The sequence below is a fragment of the Notechis scutatus genome, chromosome 3 (assembly GCF_049901735.1).
Source record: "Notechis scutatus isolate UNSWTSFEM ecotype Mainland chromosome 3, rNotScu1.2, whole genome shotgun sequence".
Taxonomy (NCBI): Eukaryota; Metazoa; Chordata; class Lepidosauria; order Squamata; family Elapidae; genus Notechis; species Notechis scutatus.
In genome coordinates, this window is record NC_142011.1 from 199,097,463 (window position 1) to 199,122,831 (window position 25,369).

The 25,369-nt window shown below is 42.6% G+C and overlaps 1 protein-coding gene across 1 annotated transcript in view; it reads right to left on the reverse strand.

Moving 5' to 3' along the window:
- ADCY8 (adenylate cyclase 8) overlaps nucleotides 1-25,369 on the reverse strand; it is a 98,893-nt gene that overhangs the window by 33,153 nt on the left and 40,371 nt on the right. The window contains exons 7-9 of the mRNA XM_087962202.1: nucleotides 15,426-15,623; nucleotides 2,325-2,425; nucleotides 238-439 (exon numbers count right to left, since the gene is read on the reverse strand). Of these exons, the coding sequence (XP_087818328.1) occupies nucleotides 238-439; nucleotides 2,325-2,425; nucleotides 15,426-15,623 (501 nt within the window). The remainder of the gene's footprint in view (nucleotides 1-237; nucleotides 440-2,324; nucleotides 2,426-15,425; nucleotides 15,624-25,369) is intronic.

Sequence of the window (25,369 nt, forward strand, 5' to 3'; positions counted from 1 at the left end):
TCACTTTGCAGATTTTTGGGTTATAGCTCTCATCATAGCCAGCCAGAATGGAAGAATATTATGAAAGTACTAACAGAACAGAAGTATTTGTAGCTCAGACCTCACAGTATAATGAAATGCTTGTTGTCAAGCACATCTGAAAGGCATCAATTTGAGTAAAGTTGCTTTTAACAACTAGGTTATGCTTTTTCTGCTCCTTTCTCCATTCAGACAAACTTCCTCCTCTGAAATACTTACAATATTGATGATGGCTCCCAAGAAATTAATCATAATTGAGGCAAAGATGATGACATTTCGGGCCAGGTAGGTCTCATTAATCCAGCAGCAAGTTTTCCGGAGCACCAGGGGTAAGCATTTGTAATCCTCTGCAGTGGTCATCAGCACGAGAGATGAATGTAATATAATTAGAATTGAAAACTGGACAATCATTGGAATCATTCTGGAGAAGGAAGACACACACACATAGTTAGAAGACAGAAAAACAGCCTTCCCCTGCATTTGTAGGAAAAGTAAAACCTAATGTTTCATAAAATCTTCTATTTTCATCTCAGGACAGGTCATCCTGGAGAATGTCTACGCAGGTGATCATTAGGAGTTGATGTCAACTTAATGTTTATTCTTATGCATGCGCATGCAATATACTTGTAGATGTAGGAGAGAAGCAGGCAGAGCTGGGGGTGGAGTTAAGTGTGTGATCAGCCTAGAATTGCTATGTTGCCACAAACGGTCCAACCCTCTTGAATTCCATTGACCCGATTCTAGTGCCAATTCAGCATTGAACTAGATTCTTGTGTACAGGCAATAAATTTTAACATATGATCTGATCCTTTAGCCTGACTGCAGGGGACCTATTGCAAACATAACCTGTTCTTATATGAGAGGATGTCTAAATTGGTGTTTCTCTAAGACAAAATGAATGACAAAATGACTATATATACAAAAAAAAAAAAAGAGAGAAATATTACAAGATAAACATAATACTGCTTGGGAACTAAGATGAACTTCGGGGTGCTAGCCAATAGCCCTCACTCCTGGAAACTTTTTTGAATCTTAATAAAACAATCTTTATACTGTTGTGCACCTCTAAGCCAATCTGTTCTGATCCAGCTCCCCAAACATGACAAACCCTCTGACGTGAACTCAAAAGATGCCTTTATTAGGAATGCCAGCAGCCCTGGCAAAAAGTTTATCTCACAGGCTAACAGGTCCATCTAGCTGGAAGATGAATAGTTGTCTACCTCATCTATTCATCTCTACCCCCTGCCTTTTATCCCCAGAGCTAGGGTGGGGCTTCTTTAGCAGTGGCGGCTCTTCTGTCCCAAGGACTGGCCCATAGATTTCCACTGCTCTCCTCTCCTCTGCCTTCTGCACATCTGCACGTCAGGCACTGGACCCAGCTGTTCCTCCTCTTCCTCATCAGCCACCTCCAGACCTGGGGGCTGCTGACTCTCCATCTGAGGGCTGACGGACGGCCCAGGCTCCGCCTCTGTCTCTCTCTGTCTCTCTCTCTGCCAGCTCCATTCCCTCTTCTCCCTGGGAGCTCCCAGATTGCCCCGATGCTGACCCTGATTCCCACACCTCCTCCTCCTCTGATTTGGCTGCTGGAAGGGCCGGCGGCCGACAGGCCACAACACAGTCCTAAACTTCTGATGATCCCTTGGACAAGTTCATGGAGTCTTCTCAGCCACATATTCAGATGTGGTACGCCACTGACTTCTTTTGAGAACTTATGGACAGTGACTGGCCCAAAGTCATAGAACTGGCTTCATTTGTCAGTTTCTAGCATGATGCTTTTAAACACTACAGCCCTCACTGCAATCACTACAATGTGTCAATTAAAAAGATACTCCTTTTAGTCTTTTTAGCTGCCAGAAAAAAGGGAGTGTGGGAAAACAAGGCATTCTTGAAATGCCTAGATATCAACTCAGCAGCCCAAAGTTGTCCAAGCATAAGAAGGTTATTGGAGAGCATGATGGATGGATGACTCTTGGAGACTGATGTGTCCTATTGGAGAAATCACATCCAGGGGGTGGGGGAAAGACCAGGGTCAAGGGGGAAATGTATGATGTGATTTAGTATTGGCTGTACCCAGCCATGCACCAATATGGCAATTTCTAACAAACCAATTTACTTTTCCTGAGATGCGACTAGAGACTTTTGCTTTGGATGAGGGTGGATTGGTTGAAGCCCTGACACATTGAGGTGCTAAATGATAACTATCTTTGTGCAGGAACCCAGTTTTCCTATGCTATGGAAACCGCCAGGAAAAAAGCAACTTTATCCCAACTCCAATTAATCTCTCCATTCCAAACCATGGAACTCACCTCGAAGACGGAAGTAGACTTTGGATGGCGGTGATAAACACCAGAACAATGAATGCACACACCAAGTTCGATTTGAACACCTCATCCCTCATTTGGGAGTACTGAAATAGAAAATTGTACACAAAAGGGAATCGAGTAAGTGAAGTTTCTAGATCAACTCTAGAAAGAGAGCAAAGCAGATTCATGAGGCTTCTGGGAAATTAGCAAACACAGTTCAATAAAGGAAGCATATTGCTGGGATAAGGATTCTGTATATTAATAAATGAGAATATTTGCAGTTCAGGGTTGGAATAGGAGGTGAAATCCTTGGTGTTCTCTGAGTTTGGTTGTTTTCTTGCAGATGTTTCATTACCCAACTGGGTAACATCATCAATGCTAGTAAGGAGTGGGTTTACTGTCAGTTTACATTCTAGCGGCAGTTTATATTCTAGCTACTAAAATATAAACTGAGAGCAAGCCCCACTCCTTATTAGCACTGATGATGTTACCTAGTTGGGTAATAAACTGTCTGCAAGAAAACAACCAAGCACAGAGACCACCAAGGAACCCCCATTCAGTCCACTAACATCCATACAAAGAAATATCCCAAAAAAACACACATGTTTGCAAGCCTCATTAAAGAATTGTGTGCCCTCAACCCTAGGAGAGCAATAATTCCACATTTGTGCTGGAGCTTTACTAAGATGGCTTTGTCACCTAATCAGGTACACATTTTTTTAAACTCCCCATTGAAGGGAGGTGATGATCTAGAAATGGAGCTAGGTAGGTAAGAAGGAGTGCATCTAATGGGAATATCTTTAGGAGCTTGGATTCTGCAGTCTCATCTTTAGCAACAGCAAAAATAAAAACTTTGCGATTATGGATGAAACGTGTAATAGTTATACCCATTGTCATCGGGGCACTTGGTACCATGTTCAAAAATTTTATAGAATAAATCAAGAAATCACACCTTCCTGCAATAACACCAGTGGAATTGCAAAAAAACTGTGCTACTTGGAACATTTTAAGAAGCTATTTGGTTGATACCTAGGATGCTGACAGCAACCCGTATCAACCATGAGCACCAGTTAGTGGTATTTCATGTGTAATGAATAAAGTATGTAATAATAATAGTAATAATAATAATAATAATAATAATAATAATAATAATAATAGTGGTAATCATTGATATACAATCACAATTGATCCGAAAATTTATGTTGCTAAGTGAAACAATTTAGTTTTGCCTCTTTTTAATTACTTTCCTTGCCACAGTTGTTAAGCAAATTGTTGCAATTTTTAAGTTAGTAACACAGCTGTTAAGTGAATCTGGATTCTTCACTGACTTTGCTTGTCAGAAGGTAAACAAAAGGGGATCACGTGACCTCAGGACACTTCCAACTATCATAAATATGAGTCAGTTGCCGAGCATCTGAATTTTGACTGAAAAGGGGATGCTGAAAAGGCTGTAAGTGTGAGAAGCAGTCATAAGTCATTTTTTTTCAGTGCTGTTGTAATTTCAAACAAAACAAATTCACTAAACAAATTGTTGTTAGTCGAGGATTATCTATAGTAGAGTATTAGGCTGACTGCGTGATGAACCATTGTAATAATAACCACCACCCAAAGAGCCTTGGAGGTCACTTAGAAAATCTGCACATAGACAACATTTCCATTTGTCTGTTAGAAAAGGCCAGACTGCACGGATCTGTGGTGGTATGCTACCGGTTCAACCCGGTTCTACTGGACCGGTAGTAAAAATAACTACTGGTGTGGCCGAACCGGTTCCGCCGATGATCAGCTAAGAGGATAAGAGAAGCGACAAGCACATGGGTGGAAGGGAGGGTCACTCCTAGCTTTTCTTTTCTTCATCCTCTCAGCTGATTGGTGAGTTAGGGGCACGTGCATGCATGTTAGGGGCGCACACGCATGCACAATAGGGGCATGTGCAATCATCCACCGAACCGGTAGCGACCAAGGTAGGAACCCACTCCTGGCACTGATCCACATATATACAGAACTATGCCAATACATTATGACAGTCTAGGTCAAGGGTGTCCAACCTTGGCAACTTTAAGACTTGTGGACTTCAACTCCCAGAATTCCTCAGCCAGCTAGGAATTCTGGGAGTTGAAGTCCACAAGTCTTAAAGTTGCCAAGGTTGGACACCCCTGGTCTAGGTTGTTGGAAAGAAAGGAATGCATAGCAAAACACTAGCCAAACAACTGGCAGTTGCAATTTCACACTGTTGGTCTCAACTTACAACCTATCACTTAAGAGACTGTTCAAAGTTATGATGGACTTATGACTCGGTTTCGAACTTCTGACATTGAGGGCTACTCCCCATGCAGTCACATGACTCCATTCTGGGTGCTTGGCAACCAGCCCTCATTTACGGATGTTTGCAGCATCTCATGATCACGTGGCCACAATTTACAATGTTTTCGCCAAAAAAAACGGCACTTGAGTTCCCACTTTGATCAAAACTGGGCCACGGGAAACAATGGATTTGCTTTATGGCCGTAGCATTAATACTTAATGAGTGTCGCAACAAAGGACATAAAATTAGGTCAGTCTCAATCATCATGACTTAATAGCCATGACGGGCAGGCTCTGTTATGGTCATAGTTCAAGGAGTATCTGTACACAGTTACAGCAGTAACCCACTAGATCATGGGTGTCAAACTTGATTTCATCAGGGCTGTGTTTGACCTTACGGGGGACAGGGTGGGTGTGGCCAGCTTGACATCACTCGTGTTGGGGACACCTGTGGTGGACTGAGCACTCTGGCAGCAAAAATGGGCTCCCGAGCTCTGTTTCGGCTGTCACAGCCTCCTGCAACCCTCAGCCAGTGAAAATGGAGCTCGGGGGGGGGGCGCCTTCCCGAGCTCCGTTTTCGCTGGCAGAGGGTTGCAGGTTGCTATGGCAGCCAAAAACAGAGCTCGGGAGCCCGTTTTCACTGGCAGAAGCACAGCGGGTCGGTCCTTCGCTGTTTCCAGGGTGGCCCTGCAGGCCAGATCTAAGTAACCCATGCCTCCCCCGGGCCTTGAATTTGACACCCCTGCATTAGATTGTGACTGTTGGGCAGAGGTCTGTGGTAAATGTGTTTTGAGAAATCAGGACGATCTGGGTTTTGCAAGCTTCTTTCGCAATTGAATCATCCATTGCAATCATCAAGAGAGGAGTACCCATCTTTATGAATTACTGAACACTTTCACGCTGTTGAGAAGATATAATTGGATATATAGCACTGATTCGTTAGAATACAACCTATCACCCCCTTGTTGCAATATTCCTCTCTTTAGGTATTATTATCAGGCCCCAGACCATGAATAACAAGGGCTGATTCTCCCAAGCTTTCATTTGTTATTGTTTCACACCTGTAGAAAAAAAATCCTGCCAGACTGAGGACTCTAGAATCTGCATCTACAACAAACTAGGTGAACTAGTAGGGAGGAGCTGTCTGCACCCTCTTTCTCTCACACGTAATATCTGGGCTGAGTTGCCTCTTACTCCTCTGGAATGCGCCCCTCCCTCCCAGAATCCACTTCCTCATTGATTCCATCTCATTTCTACTTGCATATATTTCCCTTGGCAGGTGAGGTGAGGGGGTAGATAAGCATAACGGATAAGGACATTTGAGGAGGGAGGCAGTCAAAATGGTGGCTGAATGACCACAGTCCCATCCCATCTGACTGGCCCATCTTTTAAAGTTATATCAGGAAAAGCAGCTGCTTAGACAAACTTCCTATTTGCTTCAGGAGCTGACAAGCTATTTCTTTATTTTGGTAAGGTTGTAAGATTACGAAGTCCCTGATCTGATCCCAGTTAGGTAAGTATTTCCCTCTTTTACCTTAACTAGGTGCTCAATTCCTGCTAGATCAGTTTTTCTTCAACCCCAGCGTCTTTAAGATCAATTCCCAGAATTCCCTAGTCAGCACGCCAGCTCAGGAACCTGGGAGTTGAAGTACATACATCTTACAAGCTCAAGTCCATACATTTTAAGGAAGGGCAGAGAGCTGAAGGGATATAAAACCTGCCCAATGAGATAGACATAGATAGATAGATAGATAGATAGATAGATAGATAGATAGATAGATAGATAGATAGATAGATAGATAGATAGATAGATAGATAGATAGATAGATAGATAGATAGACAGAGATAGACAGACAGACAGACAGACACATAGATAGATAGATAGATAGATAGATAGATAGATAGATAGATAGATAGATAGATAGATAGATAGATAGATAGATAGACAGATAGACAGATAGACAGATAGACAGATAGATAGATAGATAGATAGATAGATAGATAGATAGATAGATAGATAGATAGATAGATAGATAGATAGAAAAATAGATAGATAGATAGATAGATAGATAGACAGATAGACAGATAGACAGATAGATAGATATAGATACAGACAGACACATAAATAAGATTGATAGATAGATTAATAATAGATAATACATAGATTGACAAACATGTAGGTAGATAGGTATGTAGTTAGAGATAAACAGACAAACAGACAGATGGTGAAAGAGGTAGAAGGATGATGGATGGGTTGATAGAGAGAAATCATGATGGCTAGATGGCTAGATGGTGGATGGATGAAGGAATGGATGACAAAAGATGGTTAGATGATGAACGGATAGAGAGATGGAGGGATGGAGGGATAGATAGATATAGATAGCTTAATAGATGATAGAGATACATAGGCAGACAGAACAGAACAAGGGAAGTTTGTGAAATGCACAAGGAGAATGAACTGATCTCCATATTCAAAACACTTCTATATATTTAACTTTTCCATGAGAGAGAGAGAGAGAGGGAGGGAGGGAGGGAGAGAGAGAGGGAGAGAGGGGGGGAGGGAGGGAGGGAGGGAGAGAGAGAGAGAAGGGCTAAAGAGCAGGTGAGAATGTGTGAAAATCAGGATGGACTGAGGCCACTTCCATGCACCGAACGCTGAACGAGACGAGTACATGCAGTGAAGATTACAACGCTATCAAAACTCCGTCTTTTTCCTCTGCTGTGCAAATTTTGCTTCGATCTAAAAATAAGCCTCCCTGAGAGCTGTTGTGACGGAACATTCAGCCCCTCTTCAGCCTTTTAGCTGATACTTTTTACCTTTAAAAAAAAGTGAGGTGAGAGAAATCAGATGAGCTGACGTTTGTAGCTGTGAAGTCATTTGCCGTTCCCTGAAAAGGATGACCATCATCAAGAGATGACACATCGAGATGGCTGAGCCTTCTCTGTTTTTCAGTACTTTACAAATCGATGGGGGTTTAAGTGGTTTTGGGTGTCCTTGGAGAGCGCTCGGCTGTCATCAAGATAGCCTCGAGATGCTGGAAGGGGCTTTCGAAAGAGGATGCTGGAAGCACCTGGAAATAACAGGTTCTCGGCCGGAAGAGGCAGATGGAAGATCTTGGCAGGATAAATTACTCATCCCTTTTGAAAGCTTTAAATCAGACAGATCTGCTGCAGGGAAGCATGGAGCAGAAATCACTTGAATTAAAACCAGAGGCACAGTGGTGGGATTCAATTTTTTTTCCCACTACCGGTTCTGTGGGCGTGGTTTGGTGGGCGTGGTGTGGTTTGGTGGGCGTGGTATGGCTTGGTGGGTGTGGCTTGGTGGGCATGGCAGGGGAAGGATACTGCAAAGTCCCCATTCCCTCCCCACTCCACTAACCTGCTTTCCAGCTCCGTTCTCCTGTGCAGGGCAACCAAAGAAGACCCAGCCGATCAGCTGGGACTCAGGAAGTAGATAATAGATGGGGAGCTGGCTGAGGAATTCTGGGAGTTGAAGTCTATAAGTCTTAAAGTTGCCAAGTTTTGAGACTTCTGCTCTAGCTGATCAGAAGGAGATTGGGCCCTACTAATGTTTTTCTTCTCCTTCTTGGGTTGATGTCCATTTCAGGAAGGAAAGGTGAAGCAAAGGGTAAGATGATAATGGCAAGAAAGGTCTTGTGGCATGAATTTGTCCTATATCTTCCAACCAAGAGCTGGTTCTGTTCTATAACTCAGCGTCTTGGCATGTTGATCGCACGTCTTCATGGAACCTGGAGAAGCTTCCCAGAGAAGATGATCATAGAGCTGGAAGCTAAAACATACGAAGAACGGTTGCAGGAATTGGGTATGTCTAGTCTAGTGAAAAGAAGGACTGGGGGAGACATGATGGCTGTCTTCCAATATTTGAAGCAGTGGTGGGATTCAAAAATATTTACTACCGGTCTTGTGGGCGTGGCTTGGTGGATGTAGCGTGGCTTGGTGGGCATGGCAGGGGAAGGACATTGCAAAATCCCCATTCCCTCCCCACTCCACTAACCTGCTTTCCAGCTCCGTTCTCCTGTGCAGGGCAACAAAAGAAGCTGATCAGCTGTTACTTGGGAGGCAGAGAATAGATTGGGGCGGGGCCAGTCAGAGGTGGCATTTGCCAGTTCTCCGAACTACTCAAAATTTCCATTACCGGTTCTCCAGAACTGGTCAGAACCTGCTGAATACCATCTCTGATTTGAGGGGCTGCCACAAAGAAGGGGGTTGTTTCAACCTATCTTCCAAAGAACCAGAAGGCAAGACAAGAAACAATGGAAACTAATGAAGGAGAGAAGGAACTCTAAAAATTCAGGAGAAATTACAATTAATCAGTATAACGGCTTGCCTTCCATAGTTGTGGGTTCTCTATCACTGGAGGCTTTTAAGAAGAGACTGGACAGCCACTTGTCTGAAATGGTATAGGGCAGCGGTGGCTAATCTTTTTGGGCTCTCGTGCCAATAATTGCGTGCGCGCTTATCTGCTCGTGCTCGCGTGCCATCATCCAGAAGGCAATGCGTGCAGCCCCCCCATGCCTCCAGCACATGTGTGAGCAACCCGCGCAGCTCGTGCGACTCGCGTGACCCACACTGCGTGCTTCTGCGCATGTGTGTGTGACGCGAGTCGCACGCCGCATGCTTCTGCACATGCGTGAGTTTCTCCTGTGTGCCGCCGCGTCCCCACACATGCGCGCCAGATACCCAACAACCAGCTGGCAGGCAGGTGGCGGGCACGCATCGCAGTACATGTTTTCTGGGTGAGTGCTCGCCGCCGGCAGTAATGGCTCTGCGTGCCACTTCCAGCACGTGTGCTATAGGTTCGCCACCACGGGTATAGGGTTTCCTGACTGAGGAGAGGGTTGGACTAGAAGACCTCCAAGGCCCCTTCCAATTCTGTTAAAATCTAAGAAGAGCTTTGAGTGCCTTCTCACCCCTGCCCTCAACCAGGATTACAAATGCTTCCTTGGAGCAACATTTTTTTTTGCCATGTCTTCCAGATGATACTACCTTCACCTCAAGTCATGAATTAGATAGGCTTACTCAGCCTTAGCTATATTGGTAGTTACTTTAGCTCCTCCTCCTTCCCCTCCTTACATCAAGGTCATCCAAGGTCAAATCTGTTAGGCTTTGGCATCCAACAGGTGAAGAACAGCCGAGGTATTCAGTGATTAGAAAAGAACAAGAGAGGCAGGATAGAAATGAGTAGAGTAATAGGGACAGCAAATTTCACCAACTCAAAACTCAAAACCTAGACAAAAAGATATTGAAACTTAGAAAAAGATATACATAATTGAATTTAGAAAGGAATGAGATAATTAAAAGCAAGGTTGAGAAAACTAAGGGAAGGGAAAAATTATTGAGAAAATGTTAAAATAGTAATAAGATACGGAATAGAACACAAAGATGAATATGAAATTGAGTTTGTGTCTGTATGGAGAAGTGATAACCCGGGACCATGCTATTCTCAAAAAAAGATAATTTATTTGCATTATGCTTTGTGAAAACCTAAATAAATTTTTTCCAAAAAAACAAAAAACAAAAAACCCAAAACTTAGACCAGAACTGGTTTATTTTTTAACCACCTCAAGGATGGATGAAGAACAATTCAACTCACCCAATGGGAAAGGTCTTTTTTATTTTTGGAAATTGGTTAGCTTAGGTCTTGATCTTCCCTGGCCTTGACTAAACTAGGGATTGATGGAATCCAATAGTGGAACATGTAATTAAAGTCATCTAAAAATACCAAGCTGAGTGTTTTCAAAATTTAAAACAAAATTTAATCCCTTTAAGTAAATTCTAGCCTCTTTCCTGAGCTCAACTCATGTTTGATCACCTAAGAAGGGACACTCAAACAACACCTGTCTCTTTTCCCTCCATCTCAACAGAGGTGATCAGTGATCACATTTCTCAAGGATACAGACCTTAAAAGAAAATCTGTATCATTGTTAATAAAAATGGGGCAATTGTGTCTGAAAGTAATATATTCCAACGAAGACCTTTTAATGGAATACTTCCTCTGATCTAAGTGGATTTAAGATCTCAGCAATTTTAATAACAAGTCAGATAAAGCCAACCACCAGGAGTATAATTGATTTGTACAATAGTTAGAAAATTTAATTAGTTATTTAATTTTATTCCATAGCAAAAAGAATCAGAAAAAAGCAACTTCCTCCCATTTTATCCTTATTTTTGGAAAAAGAAAAAAATAGAAAATGGACCACTCAGTATTGTATTTTAGCAGCATATTCTTAGGTGCTTAGAATCAGTGTTGGGGGGAGGGCTACAGTGACCCCGAGCCCCAGGTGACATATCCCATTTTAAAGATATATGAAATGTTTCACCCCATAACTTTGGTTTGCTGGTTTCTTACTATTCATATTCCCTCTATATATAATTTATATCATTATGTAAGATCTGTGTAAGTGTTAACTACTCTGCTGTTCTCTTATCCATCACTTTGCAGTTAGGTTTACAAAACGTGCTAAACCTTATGCCCTAGTCAACAAAACATACATCACACCACATGCTATGCGCAACAAAATAAATTATATTACATCTTCATATCTCCTTAGTCTAGACTAGCATGCAATGTGCACCCAACCTAATGCTCCTGTTCATTTTATCCTTCGGTGTCTTATTTTCAGACCAACCAATTCTTTGTCATTCAAGTATCTGAACTCATGATAAGGGAAATTGTAGAAAAAGGGATGGAAACTAATCAAAATGAGATCCAACCTAAAACGAAGAAGAAATTTCTTGACAATAGGAACAATTAATGGTGGAATGTGTTGCCTTCAGAAGTTGTGGATGGCACCATCCCTGGAGGTTTCTAGGATGTGACTGGACAGTTATTTGTCCAGGATGGTTGTAGGGTCTCCTGCTTGAGCAGGGGGTTGGACTAGAAGACCTCCAAGGTCCCTTCCAACTTGGTTTTTCTGTTATTTTGAACCCTGGGGAGAGATCTTGGCTAAATGAAAAGAAGGGAGCTTCAGGGAAGCAAGGGTACCTCAACTGAGACTAAGAAGAAATGAGGAAACCGTAAACTTGTATGTGTGATTGGTTATCCAAATGAAGTCACAGAAATTGTAATAATGGCAAGGAGAAGCAAGAACAATGCAAGCATGTCAGATGTTTACATGGTCTCGGCTTCCGGTTTCGTGCGGCTTCGGTGGCAGCAGGAATTCGCGACTATCTGCGATTCCTGCTGCGCTTACCGCCAAGGTGCCCCCGATCCAAACGGATCAGGGGATATGGCTGCCCTGTAGAGGCAGCCGAAGAGAGAAGGAGCCGGACAGGGGGTTGGGGTGTCGCAGACCCCTCCTCGTCTGGAAAAACCCTTTTTCCCGAGGTGGTGGAGCGGCGGTCAGTAATAGCCGCCATGAAGAAGCCGGCAGCCGGGTAAGATTGTGCTGGAGGAAGCAGGAAAAGTGAAAGTGCTGTCTGAGCCAGGTCAATCAACAACTTTTAAACACCCTGGAAACTGAATTGTTTGAACTGCTAGAAGATACATTGTATCCCTAAGAAGATCGGAAAGCGGCGGAGTTTAAAGCTGTCAAGGGGAAAAAACCTTTCTTTTCTTAACTCTCCCACCCCATAGAAACAGCAGATGAAGATTTGGAAAATTTATCTGAGCACTCAAGGTAAATTATTTTGAAAGTTAAAGCCAAGGGATAAAGGATTCCTGGACATTGGACTTAATAATTTAAGAAATCAGAAAACCCTTATTGGAGGTATGGATTTCTGAATACTTAAAAGAAAATTGTTGTAAGTGGGAAGGGAGAGGAAAAAAATTGGAGCAGAAGTTGGAAAAGGAGGAGATTGCCTAGAACTTTAAAGAAAGATATATTGTAATTGGATCTCTTTGATTAAACAGTAACCCCAGAAAGAGAAATAGAAGAAAGAACTTTGGTAACTTTGGAATTCTTTGCAATTATTTTTGATTAAAAATACTTGGGTGGTTGTTTTGGAAAAAGTTTTTCTCTTCACGATGGCATCGCTTGTGGATGAACTAAAAATTGAATATAAAAAATATAAAAAAGAAAAACGAGATGGAAAAGATACTTTGGGCACTCTATTTCAATTTTTAGAAATGGCGGTATGCACTTATGAAAAGTTGACTACGCAGCAGGACGACTGGGACAAAGAAGAAGAAAAAGCCATCTTTGATGAACAATGGGTTCTTTTTGGGGAGGAGTAGAAAGAGGAAAAGAAAAGGGGATTTTAAGGTTTGAAGAAACAACCAAAAAGAGAAAAAGGAGATGAAAGGTGGATACAAGGTTAGAAAACAACAGAAAGGGAGTAAGAAAAGGGAGGAGAAGAGACAAAGGGGTAAAAAGGGCAAGGAGAAGAATAAGCAAGAGAGAAAGGAGGGGATGAGAAGCCTTAATGGTGGGAAGCAAGACTTAAAGAAACAAAGCTTATTTAGAGACAATGGGCAATTCTAATTGAAAAAGGGATTCTGGAAGGTACATAAGATTGTGTTTTTATATGTGTATTTAGAGTAAAATGCTTAAGATATAAATGAGTATTAATATATATGATTAGCTTCTTAATGATATGGATAGTGGTTATATATGATTTTATTTAGTTATTGTTATGTTTTTACTCCTCTCATAAAATTTATTGTGTAACTTTAGAATGTACTAAACAGAATCCCAATATAAATTAAGTAACTTTAAGCTAGGGGAATGAGTCAAAGGCGTCACTCCAATCAGTGTACAGGAGAAGTATATTAAAAGAGAAAAGATGAATGGATAGATGGAAACAGAGCAGCCAAAGAATGATAAGTATTATGAACTGAATTGAGATAAGATAAATAAAACAAAATTAAGAAAGATAAAAGAGGGAAGAAGCTATATAGAAAGTTGAAAATGGTAATAAGATATGGAACGATATATAAAGTAAATATGATTTTTGAACTTGTGTCTGTGCAAAGAGTTTTTAGCCCGGGATCAAACAGCCTTCAGAAAAGATGTTTTAGGTTTGTTTTTTGTTTTTTATGTTTTATGTTTTGTATGTTTGGGTATTGTTTATGAAAGGCAATAAAACTTTAATTAGCAAGAAATATAATTTGGATAACAGAATGAAAAAGAGAAGTTGGGATAAGATAGGAAGTTGAATAGATAACGTAAATAACAATATTACAATTTGGAATTATTTTGTACGTTCTATTGGTTTTCTTGGAAAGGATTTTTTATGTTATTATGCCTTGATTGTTTGTGTATTGTTTTTGTAAAACTAATAAATTTTTTTTGGAAAAAAAAAAGATGTTTACATGGTCTCATCTGGGGTACCTTTGCTTCCCTGAAGCTCCCACCCTTTCACTTACCCATGGTCTGTCTCCTGGGTTCCTTGTTCCACAATAACACGTGAGTTGCATCCAATCTTACCACCTTTCTCCCCATAGTTGTTATGCGAATCACTGCTGTTCTTACATGAATCATGCAGCAGTTAGCAAATCTAGTTTTACGCCACCGATTTTGCTTGCCAGAAGGTGGCTGAGAAAGTTGCCAATGGAAATCACGTGACCCTGGGATGTTGCGACTGTCATAAATACATGACAGTTGTCAAGCACCCGAATTCGGATCACATGACTAGGAGAATGCTGCAACAGTTGTAAGTGCGAGGGGCAGTTGTTAAGTCACTTTTTTTCAGTGCTGTTGTAATGTCAAATGGTCACTGAATGAATGGTTGTAAGTCAAAGATTATCTGTATATTTGGGGGGGTTCACACCATAGATTAAACTATAAGTAACCAAACATGTTGCACAAAAGGTCTATCACCTTCTTTATCTCTCTCTTCATTTCTGTCTCTCTGTCTCTATCTCTCTCTTTTTCTCTCTTTCTACCTCCATCTCCATTTCTACTTCCACCTCCACTTCCACCTCCACCCACATCTTCATCTCTATCTCAACCTCTATCTCCACTTCCATCTCCACCTCCATTTCCACCTCCACCTTCATCTCCATCACCATCTCCACTGCCACCTCCACCTCCATTTCCACCTCCACCTCCACCTTCATCACCAACATCTCCACCTCTACCTCTATTTCCACCTCCACTCCTTCCTCCATCTCTGCCTCCATCTTCACCTTCACCTCTACCTCCATCTCCATTTCCACCTCCACCTCCACCTTCATCTCCACCACCATCTCCACCGCCACCTCCATCTTCATCTGCATCATCATCTCCACCTCTATCTCCATTTCCACCTCCACTCCTTCCTCCATCTCTGTCTCCATCTTCACCTTCACCTCTACCTCCATCTCCATTTCCACCCCCTCCTCCACCTCCACCTCCACCTATCACTCTAAGTTTAGCCTGTTGTGCAAAGGCATCTCTTAAGTCTTTATCTGACCTAGCTAAGCATGTGCAACTTTTCCCAGGGTCACAGTTAGTCTCTGGAGGTCATTTGCTGATGACAAAGAAAGATAGTTGTCCCTGGGGAAAAGAAGGAAAACCCTACATCTAATTTAACTAAACTGTAATTTTTAAATATGGTAACTACCACACTCTCCATATATTTCATTTTTTCTTCTCTGATCCCATCCAAGATGTCTGGGGGAAACTTGTGGTGGGAGCTTTCAGCTTTCATTAAGCTTTCAGGAGCTTCCCACACATCCCAGATCTCAGGATCTCCACCCTTTGTATCCGAAGGAATCTTAACAGCTCCATTTTTGAGAGATGGGAAGAAAGGGAAGGGGAAATTCAGAAGTGAAACCCACCACCATTTGGTCTTTGCTACTCAACGGTCACTGTAAGTCAATCTGAGTTGGCAAAAGTCAATCTATCAAGACCCAGCTACCTTATGTTCCAGGCCCGAGTCTTTAAACATCAGGGAAAAAGGCTTGATATGCTCTCTTCGCAACTTATCGCCACTCCGCAAGTCGATGGTGTGTTCTATTCGCTTGTTAATTTCCTCAGGCCCAGACTGGACATGCAAAGCTTGTGCAAGATGGTTTGGAAGCAGATTTATTGAATTTCTTGTTAGGGCAGCCAGAGTCTAGGGGAAAGCACATGCAAAAAGAATAAACCGGCTAGTCCCCTTGTGGGTTAAAAAAAATGCAAAATGTTCTGTTCTTTTCAATGATCATGTCGCACTGCAAATTGTTAAACAGCATCCCATGCAATTCATTCATCCAGCCATCTGAACGTTTTAGGAGGAGAAGGCAAAGGGCATCCGAGGAGAACAAGCAAACACTCTGGGTGGCATCTTTTCAAGGGCCACCGAGCCTCTTGGTTTGTCTGCTTAACATTCATCTTGCCAGTCATTGCTTTAAAATTTAGAATGAAGTTGGGTATGGAATGGGACAATTCTCCACAGCCAACTTATCATGGTGAACTCGCCATGGCCAACTTGACATGGTGAACTCACTGTAACCAACTTGCCATAGTTTCTAGGGCACAACTTGTCATGGTGAACTAACCATGGCCAACTCGCTGTAGGATAACTTGTCATGGGGTGATTCACTGCAGGACAATTCAATAATTCAACTTAATTATTTAAAATAAACAATTATTTTAATTGTTGTCATTTGCATTTCCTTTTGTCCCTCCTTTTGCATCCTTTCTTGAATGAGCCTATTCCAACATTTCTTTGATATTAGTGTAATTCTTGCCTTGCAGGGAGTTGACCCATGGCAAGTTGGTCTGCAGCAAGTTGGCGGTGGCGAGTTGTCCTGTGTTGAGTTGGCCACAGTGAGTTGGCTGCAGCAGGTTGTCCTAGACCCAGTTGGGTTAACCTGTTAAATTTACTGAAATGTTGTTCAAAGCAGGGGATCTAACATGAGTTTTTCTTATCCAATTATCAATAGAACTTAGCACTTAGACTTATGTTCTGCTTCGTAGTGCTTTACAACCCTCTCTAAGCAGTTTACAGAATTAGCATATTGCCTCACAACCATTGGGGTCCTCATTTTACTGACCTCGGAAGGATGGAAGGCTGAGTCAACCTTGAGCCAGTGAGACTCAAACTGCCAAACTACAAGCAGCTGGCAGTCAGCAGAAGTAGCCTGCAGTACTGCATTCTAACCACTGCGCCACCACGGCTCATATTATAAAGGAGTATGATGAACATGAACACATTATCCCAGGAAGAAAAGGACTATTTTCACATTAGAACTGGCTACAGCACCCCAAATCTGTGCTCAATCACTTGGAGGGATTCATGCCGACATATCTGCTCTGCCCCGGACACAATAAGAATTCTGGTGCTTTCTGAGCTTTGTGGTTTGCTTGCAGACATTTCATTACCTGACTAGATAACATCATCAGTGCTAGGAGTATGAAGTTCACTCCCTGTTTCTATGCAGTAGTTTGCCCCAAATAAAAAGAACCCATCCCAATCAGTCTCCATGCATTGACAGTGTTGAAACAAGACAGCGACAACCACACCCTTGGACTTCGTTCAAGCATATGTCTGAGCATGCTTTCATTGCACATCAAGTCAGTGCTTTCCAAGGCTGTGAATTATGGGCTCCTTTGAACCATTTTAGGTGATTTACCCATCTGGTCAAGGCTGATCCTTTCTAGACCTCTCTGGGAGCATGCACCAGAAATGTGTACTGGTGGGAACGAGCCTTGGACTTAATGCCTCTCTAAGAACTTTGGGCAGAGAATCACTCTGTGAATGAGATGGGTGGCTTCTTATTTATTTTTTAATTAATTAATAATAGCTAGCCACTTAACTTGCTTGCATAGGTCTCTAGAAGGGTTATAGGCAGCCCTCGACTTCTGACTACCCAACATTTCCATTGCTAAGTGATGACTAAGGGTTAAAGATTAAGTGAGTTTTGCCCCATTTTATGGCTTTCTGCAGTTAAGTGAATTGCTGCAGTTGTTAAAGGAATAAGGCAGTCGTTAAGCAAATCTGGCTTCTCCCATTGACTTTGCTTGTTAGAAATCAGCTGGGTAGTTTACCAATGGTGATCACGTGTCATAACTACATGCGAGAATAGAATAGAGTGGAATGGAGTGGAGTGGAGTGGAATGGAATGGAACGGAACAGAACAGAACAGAACAGAACAGAACAGAACAGAACAGAATAGACCAGAACAGAATAGAATAGAATATAGAGAATAGAATAGAATAGAATAGAATAGAATAGAATAGAATAGAATAGAATAGAATAGAATAGAATAAATTCTCTATTTGCCAAGTGTGATTGGACACACAAGGAATTTGCCAGAATTTGAGCCCAAATTTTGATCACATGACCATGGGGATGCTACAACAGTCATCAGTGGGAAAACCAATTACTTTTTCTCAGTGTTGTTGTAACTTTGAATGTCAATAAATGAACCGTTTACGTACCATTCATCTGTATGGTTACTATCTGTACAAATATGATCAAGGGAAAGGGCTTACAAATATTTTGTATCGAGGCACCTTCCTGAAGTTCCTGTAGGAATTTCTCAACACCTTCTACTGAATGTACCATGAACCTTTGTCCAGATCTTCACACTTCAGTGCACAAAGATCTATGCAGGAACCTTCTTTGAATGGGTAGGAGTGCGTCCGTGCACTGGCAGCACTCATATATGCACTCTGGTTGTACATTGGAAAGCGGGCAGTATCATGTTTTTAACCCTTGTGCAACGTTTATGCAAGATTTCTAGCTTGCTCCTGATTATTTGTGTAATTGGAAATGCTATGGCCTGGCAGCTTCTCTGTGTTCTTATGTGAATAAACAGTTATTTGTTTTGCAGAGTGAGATGGGAAGCATATAAATTACAGTAAATTAGATAGATAGATAGATAGATGTGTGTGGATGGATGGATGGACAGACAGATGAAGAGATGGGTAGAGAGATGGATGGATAGGTAGATATAGACGATAGATAGAAGTTACAAGATAAATGCTAGATTATGATAAGAGATAGATGGACAGATGGATGGATGGATAGGTGTGTGGATGGGTTTGTGGGTGTGGGTGGGTGGATGGATGGATGAATAGATGGGTAGAGAGAGATGGATGGTTGGATGGATAGATAGATAAATGGATAGATAGATATAGATGATAGGTAGAAGATAGAAGATAAGTTCTAGATTATGATAGGAAAGATGGATGGATGGATGGACAGATGGATGGATGAACATACAGAGAGACACAGAGTCAGTTCTAATTAATAGGGTAGATGATTGTTATAAAAATAGTCATATCGCCTGCATTTTTTAACATTTGCATTGCAAAATGTGTTTGTATGCTTGCTTGTTTGTTTTACAGCCAGAAGCTTATGAGAGAACTATTGAGAGACGTTCAGGGAGTTTAATTTAAAAGCAGTTCAATCTAATCTCTAGATCAAATTGAATTGGAAAGTTTAATTGCATCGTCAAATTAAATGCAATGCCTTTTGGATGGAATCAAACATGCTGGGGGTGTCTATTTATGGAAAACAACCAAGCTCAGAGAACACCAAAATGAGAAAGTGATTGCATTTATGATATTTTTTTTACAAAAAACCTATACAGCATGATTTTCTTCCTTCAAAATGTTTAAATAGCATGGCATGACAGCTAACCAGTGGCGACTTGAAGGAACTGTATGAAAGAGGAACATATTTTCTTCCCACGTTAACTAATATCTATCTTTCGAAGGAAGGCTGTTACAAAAACTGCCATATTACTTGTTCTATGTGGTGATGTCCATTTGAAGCTATGCTAAATAGGAGATTTCATAAAAGAGGAAGAAAGTTTTATTCTGGCCCTATTTTTAATACTTCACAACTTAACCTTTTCTATATCTGCTTCATGCGTTTAGTAGGTCCTACAGATGCTTGCTCCTGGGGAGGAAAGCTATGGCAAATCTAGACAGCCTGCTAAAAAGCAGAGACATCTCCCTGCCAACAAAAGTGTGTATAGTCAAGGCTATGGTTTTCCCAGTTGCACTGTATGGCTGTGAAAGTTGGACCATAAGGAAGGCTGAGCGCCAAAGACTGGAGGCCTTTGAACTCTGGTGCTGGAGAAGACTCCTGTGAGTCCCTTGGACTGCAAGGCGATCCAACCGGTCCGTCCTGGAGGAGATCAACCCTGGCTGCTCTTTAGAAGACCAGATCCTGAAGATGAAACTCAAAGACTTTGGCCACCTCATGAGAAGGAAGGACTCACCGGAGAAGAGCCTAATGCTGGGAAAGATTGAGGGTAAAAGAAGAAGAAGGAGACGGCAGAGAATGAGGTGGCTGGATGGAGTCACTGAAGCAGTCAGCGTGAGCTTAAATGGGCTCCAGAAGATGGAGGACAGGAAGGCCTGGAGGAATATTGCCCATGGAGTCATGATGGGTCGGACACGACTTCACAACTAATAACAACTTGCAAATAAATGTGCAAAAGAATCCCACCTTAAACTATTTTTAATTTCACAAATTTGGACTCTATTAAACTAATACGGGTTCCCAGAGATGCAGATTTCAAATGCATCTCGACCCTAACTATGTCAGTAAAATACGGCTGGATAAATCAAAATATTTAACAGCATCCCATTTTCACAAATAGTCTTTTCAAAGTCTATCAAAAGCCTTCCTCAATTTTTGATCTCCAGCAACTGACATTCTAGAGGATGTCTTTGAATATGGAGGAGCTAAAACTACTGATAAAGCTACTCTTAAAGAGAATATTTGTAGCTCAGATTTGAGATGTGGGTTCCTTGGTGCTCCCTGAACTGGCTTGTTTTCTTGCAGATGTTTCATTACCAAGCTACGTAAGACAGCTTCTGTCATAGCACTGATGATGTTATCTACTTTGGGTAATAAAACATTTGCAAGAAAAGAACCAATCTCAGAGGGGATCAAATCAAAGCTACTCTTTTGACTTATTAATCCAGGGGTCCCCAAACCAACTTTAAGACTTGTGGACTTCAACTCCCAGAATTCTCCAGCCAGCTATGCTTTAATCTAATGACCACATCACAGGGCAATAAATTTCATTAATAATTCTACTGGTAAGTTATACGGAGAAACACAATAAATATTTATTTTGTGATGAATCCCTCATGTGGTACTTTCACTTGAAAGGCCTCAAGCCCTGGTATTAGAAGAGGGGGAAGTCACTGCCTATCTCAGGGTCATAAAACTCCCTTTTATGATTGTGTAATCCCCTCCCATAGTAGGGATGCAGTGGCTCAGTGGATAAAATGCTGAGCTTGCTGATCAGAAAGGTCGGCAGTTCGGCGGTTCGAATCCTTAGCGCCGTGTAACAGAGTGAGCTCCCGTTACTTCTCCCAACTCCTGCCAACCTAGCAGTTTGAAAGCACATAAAAAATGCAAGTAGAAAAATAGGGACCACTTTGGTGGGAAGGTAACAGTGTTCTGTGCGCCTTCAGGCATTTAGTCATGCCAGCTACATGATCACGGAGACGTCTTCAGACAGCACTGGCTCTTCGACTTTTTAATGGAGATGAGCACCATCCCCTAGAGCTGGAAACGACTAGCACACATGTGCGAAGGGAACCTTTACCTTTAATCCCCTCTCTTAGCTTGGGGTGAAGTCTGGGCGACTAGATGGAGTTGAGCGCTTACAGTTTGGATGCCCTTTCTGATGCCTATGTGGAGTTCACAACAGATATTTTTTCTTTACACCCTGAGAGAGAAACATCTGTCACTACCTAGGATTGAACTCTCAACCTTCCGAGTGGGAGGTGAACATCTTCACCATTAGGTCACCACGCCAATCAATCTCAGGCTTGTAAACAAGTCCAGACAACTGAGTAGCCTGCTTGGAGATGAGAGAAGAGGGGCAGAACTTCTGTCTCCATTTCTTGTTGGATGCAGAGAATTAAAGGGAATATTTAGTAATGTCTCCATCAAAAAATTTCTTCTCATCCACTTCTTCTCCCTCCTTTCTCTTTAGCGACCATCATTATATCATCTTCCAGCATAAACCTTAACCAGTATTTCTCAACCTTAGCATCTTTAACTGTATGCATTTCAACTCCTTGAATTCCTTAGCTAGCATGCTGGCTGGGGAATTCTGGGAGTTGACGTCTGTACAGCTTAAAGTTCACAAAGTCAAGAATACTAGTTTGAACTACCTCCATTAAAAATGAAGGTTTTAAAACCCACGGCTTTCCAAGTTGTGGAACTTCAACCCACATCACCTTTAGCTAGTATGGCCAACAGTGATAAATCCCAAAGGTGTTATTTTCAGGAAACAACTGGACTCTCTTTGTTTTTACAGGTATCCTTTACAGATTAACAGAGTTGGAAGGGACCTTATAGGTCATCTAGTCCAATGCACACACTCCACCCAAGCAGGAGACCCTACACCATGGCAGATGGCAGTCCAGTCTCTTCTTGAAAGCTTCCAGTGATGAAGCTCCCACAACTTCCGAAGGCAAATTCTGTTCCATTGGTTGATTGTTCTCACTGTCAGAAAGTTTCTCCTTATTTCCAGGTTAAATCTCTCCTTGTTCAGTTTCCATCCATTATTCCTTGTCTGACCTACAGGTGCTTTAGAAAATAGCTTGACCCCTTCCTCTCTGTGGCAGCCCCTCAAATATTGGAAGGCCGCTATCATGTCTCCCCTGGTCCTTCTCTTCACTAGATTAGCCAAGCCCAGTCCCTGTAACCATTCTTCATATGTTTTAATTCTCCAGTCCCCTAATCATCCTGGTTGCTCTTCTCTGTACTTTTTCTACAGTCACAACATTTTTTTATAGTGCGGTGACCAAAACTGGAGGCAGTATTCTAGGTGTGGTCTTACTAAGGCTTTATAGAGTGGTATTAGTACTTCACTTGATCTTGATTAAATCCCTCTGTTAATGCAATTTAGGATTGCATTAGTTTTTTGGGCTGCTGCTGCACACTGTTGGCTTGTATTTAATTGGTTGTCCACTAAGACTCCAAGATCCCTCTCACAGTTACTGCTATTAAGCCTGGTTTCACCCAGTCTATATGTGTACTTTTGGTTTTTCTCGGATGAAAAGAAACATCTTCAAGGAAAAACAAAGAAAGTCCAGTTGCCTATTGAAAAAAAAAGCACCTTTGGGACAACCATGACCTGGATGACTGAGAATCTCCATAGACAACAGTGATAAAGGATGAAAAATGATGTTTGAGCTACAGGAACACCAATAAGAACAATACTGACCCTAAAAATCATACTATTTTGGTATTGTCCTTCCAGTGCAGTTCTTTCTTGAAAACACATTTCGCTATGATCCACAGTTCCTTGATTTTTTTTTTAATACCCAACCTTAAAAAGTCAATCTTCATAGTCACAAGGAACACTGTATAGCTCAGCATATTTGCACACACCCTATAGATTTCCCTTTTCCCATGAGTAGATTCGACCTGCTGTAAAGGGGAGTCCTTGAACAATACTGGGACAAAATATCACTACTATTTTTACAGTGCCATTTGCTCCTAACCGTTAACCCTGATTTCAATCAAATTTTCCACACTACAGTACCAGCAGAAGCTAAGCATCGTAAAGGACACAGGCACGGACATTTAAAGCAGAATAATGAATAACAATCAGCCCTATATGAACATCAGATTTGAGCATGGATGAGTCTTTCATGCAGGCATCTTATTAGAATCTGCTTTCAGCTGCGTATCCGTGTAGATCTACAAAGTAGATTTTTCAAACTTGCAAGAAAAAGATGTGCTCTTTTTAATGTGACTTACATCCTGATTTTGTTCCTTTAATGGTATGTGGGACCTTGGGAGACAGGAGAAATAAACCTCAGGAGTCAGAAGGAAGACTTCTAGTCTAGTGAAGAGAAGGACGACGGGAGACATGATAGTAGTGTTCCAATATTTGAGGGGCTGTCACAGAGAGGAGGAAGGGGTCAAGCTATTTTCCAAGGCATCTGAAGGCCAGACAAGGAATAATGGATGGAAAATGAACAAGGAGATATTTAACCTGGAAATAAGGAGAATTTTTCTGAAAGTGAGAACAATCAACCAATGGAACAGAAGTTGCCTTCAGGAGTTGTAGGCACTTCATCACTGGAAGCTTTCAAGAAGAGACTGGACTGCCATCTGCCAGAAATGGTGTAGGGCCTCCTGCTTGAGCATGGGGTTGAACTAGATGACCTACAAGATCCCTTCCAACTCTCTTAATCTGTTAAAGACTCACAGCCAGGGTAATGGTTAGATAAGCAGCAACATAGCCTGCAGAAGGAATATGGGCATGGCAAATATCTCATAAGGGATAGAATATGAGCCAGGTTCCGTGGTTAGAATTCAGTACTGCAGGCTACTTCTGATAACTGCTAGCTGCCTGCAATTTGGCAGTTCAAATCCCACCAGGCTCAAGGTTGACTCAGCCTTCCATCCTTCTGAGGTCGGTAAAATGAGGACCCAGATTGTTGGGGGACAATAGGCTGACTCTGTAAACCGCTTAGAGAGGGCTGTAAAAGCATTGTGAAGCGGTATATTAAGTATATTAAGTGCTATTGCTATTGCTATAACAGAATGGGAAAGGACCTTGGAGGTCTCCTAGTCCAGCCTTCTGCTCAGGCAGGAAACCCTATACCATTTCAGACAAATGGCTGTCCAATTACTAAAGAGGGACTCTCTTTAGTTTCTGGGACTGTAAAAATGATAGGGGAGAAATAAATCTCCTGTCTTACAAACTTGAGTTAGTCTTATTAGGTAGTTCAGACCGGAAGCATGCCGAGATGAAGTAATCCTACTTTATTGTTATAGGATTATTATAGGATTAATAGAATCTTGCAAGTTTGAATGTATATTTATCTCCATCACTTCTACAGCTCAAAAAACTTTGGGGGGGGGGGGTTCCCTTGTGAAATGTTTGCCATATCCATTTTCCTTCTGTGGGCATAAGCTGTCTCTTATCTCTCCTGACAATGGCTCTCTTACCCTTGTCTCCCAAGGCCATTCCCATATATCGTTACAGTTCCCTATCCCTGTAGTCTTCCCAAACTCTGCTTCTTTTGAAATCTTAATCTTCAACATCTGAAATCTTTAGCCTCTGGGGTGGAATATGTATTCTGGAGAAATGGTTCTACCTATAGGAGAAGGAGCGGCAGAACCTGGGGGCAGAGTTAAAAGAGGGATCAGCTTAGAATCTCTACGTAGCCACAAGTTGTCTAGGTTTAACCTCACTTTCATGGACCTCAGTTTCATGGACCCTTATCTAACTCCAAGCAGATGCTAAACCAGGGTGGGGCCCCTTTGCGGCGGCGGTCGCGGGCCCCCCCCCCCCCCCCCCTCGGCCCCCTGGGAGTTGCTACCCCGGCGCGTCGGGCCAGTCTTGCCTCAGAGGGGCGGGAGCGGGGGGGGGGCGGGGCGGCCGGCCCTGGGCCCCCCCGCTGGGCTGGCGCCTGCGTCCCTGGCACCCTGGCGGGCCGGCGGCGCGGCCGGGCCGCCCGGGCCGGGGCGGGGGGGCCCCCGGCGCCCGGGCCGCTGGGGGCCGCGGGCTTTAAAGTCGGCCGCCGTCGGGCCCTGGTGGTGGCGTCTACGTCTTCCGCTCTTAGTTGCTTGGCCCCCGGCCAGCGAGACAAAAGAGGCGGCGGGGGCCGGGGTGTGGGCCCTCCGGTCCCTCCCAGATGACGCCAGGGCTGGCCCCCTGGGGTCGCGGCGCCAGGGCAACACGCCACCGCCCGGCCCTGGCGAGGAGGCTTAAGCAGTGGCGTTCCCCAGGCAGCGACCTCGGCCCGCCATAGACCAGGAAGCAGCTGCCCAGCTCCATGTTGTGTGTGCGATTTTTGGTGCAGTGCGGGGTCTCTTTTGGCCGGCTCCAATTTTTTTTTTCAGAGAATTTTTTTTTTTTTCAGAGAATTTTTTTT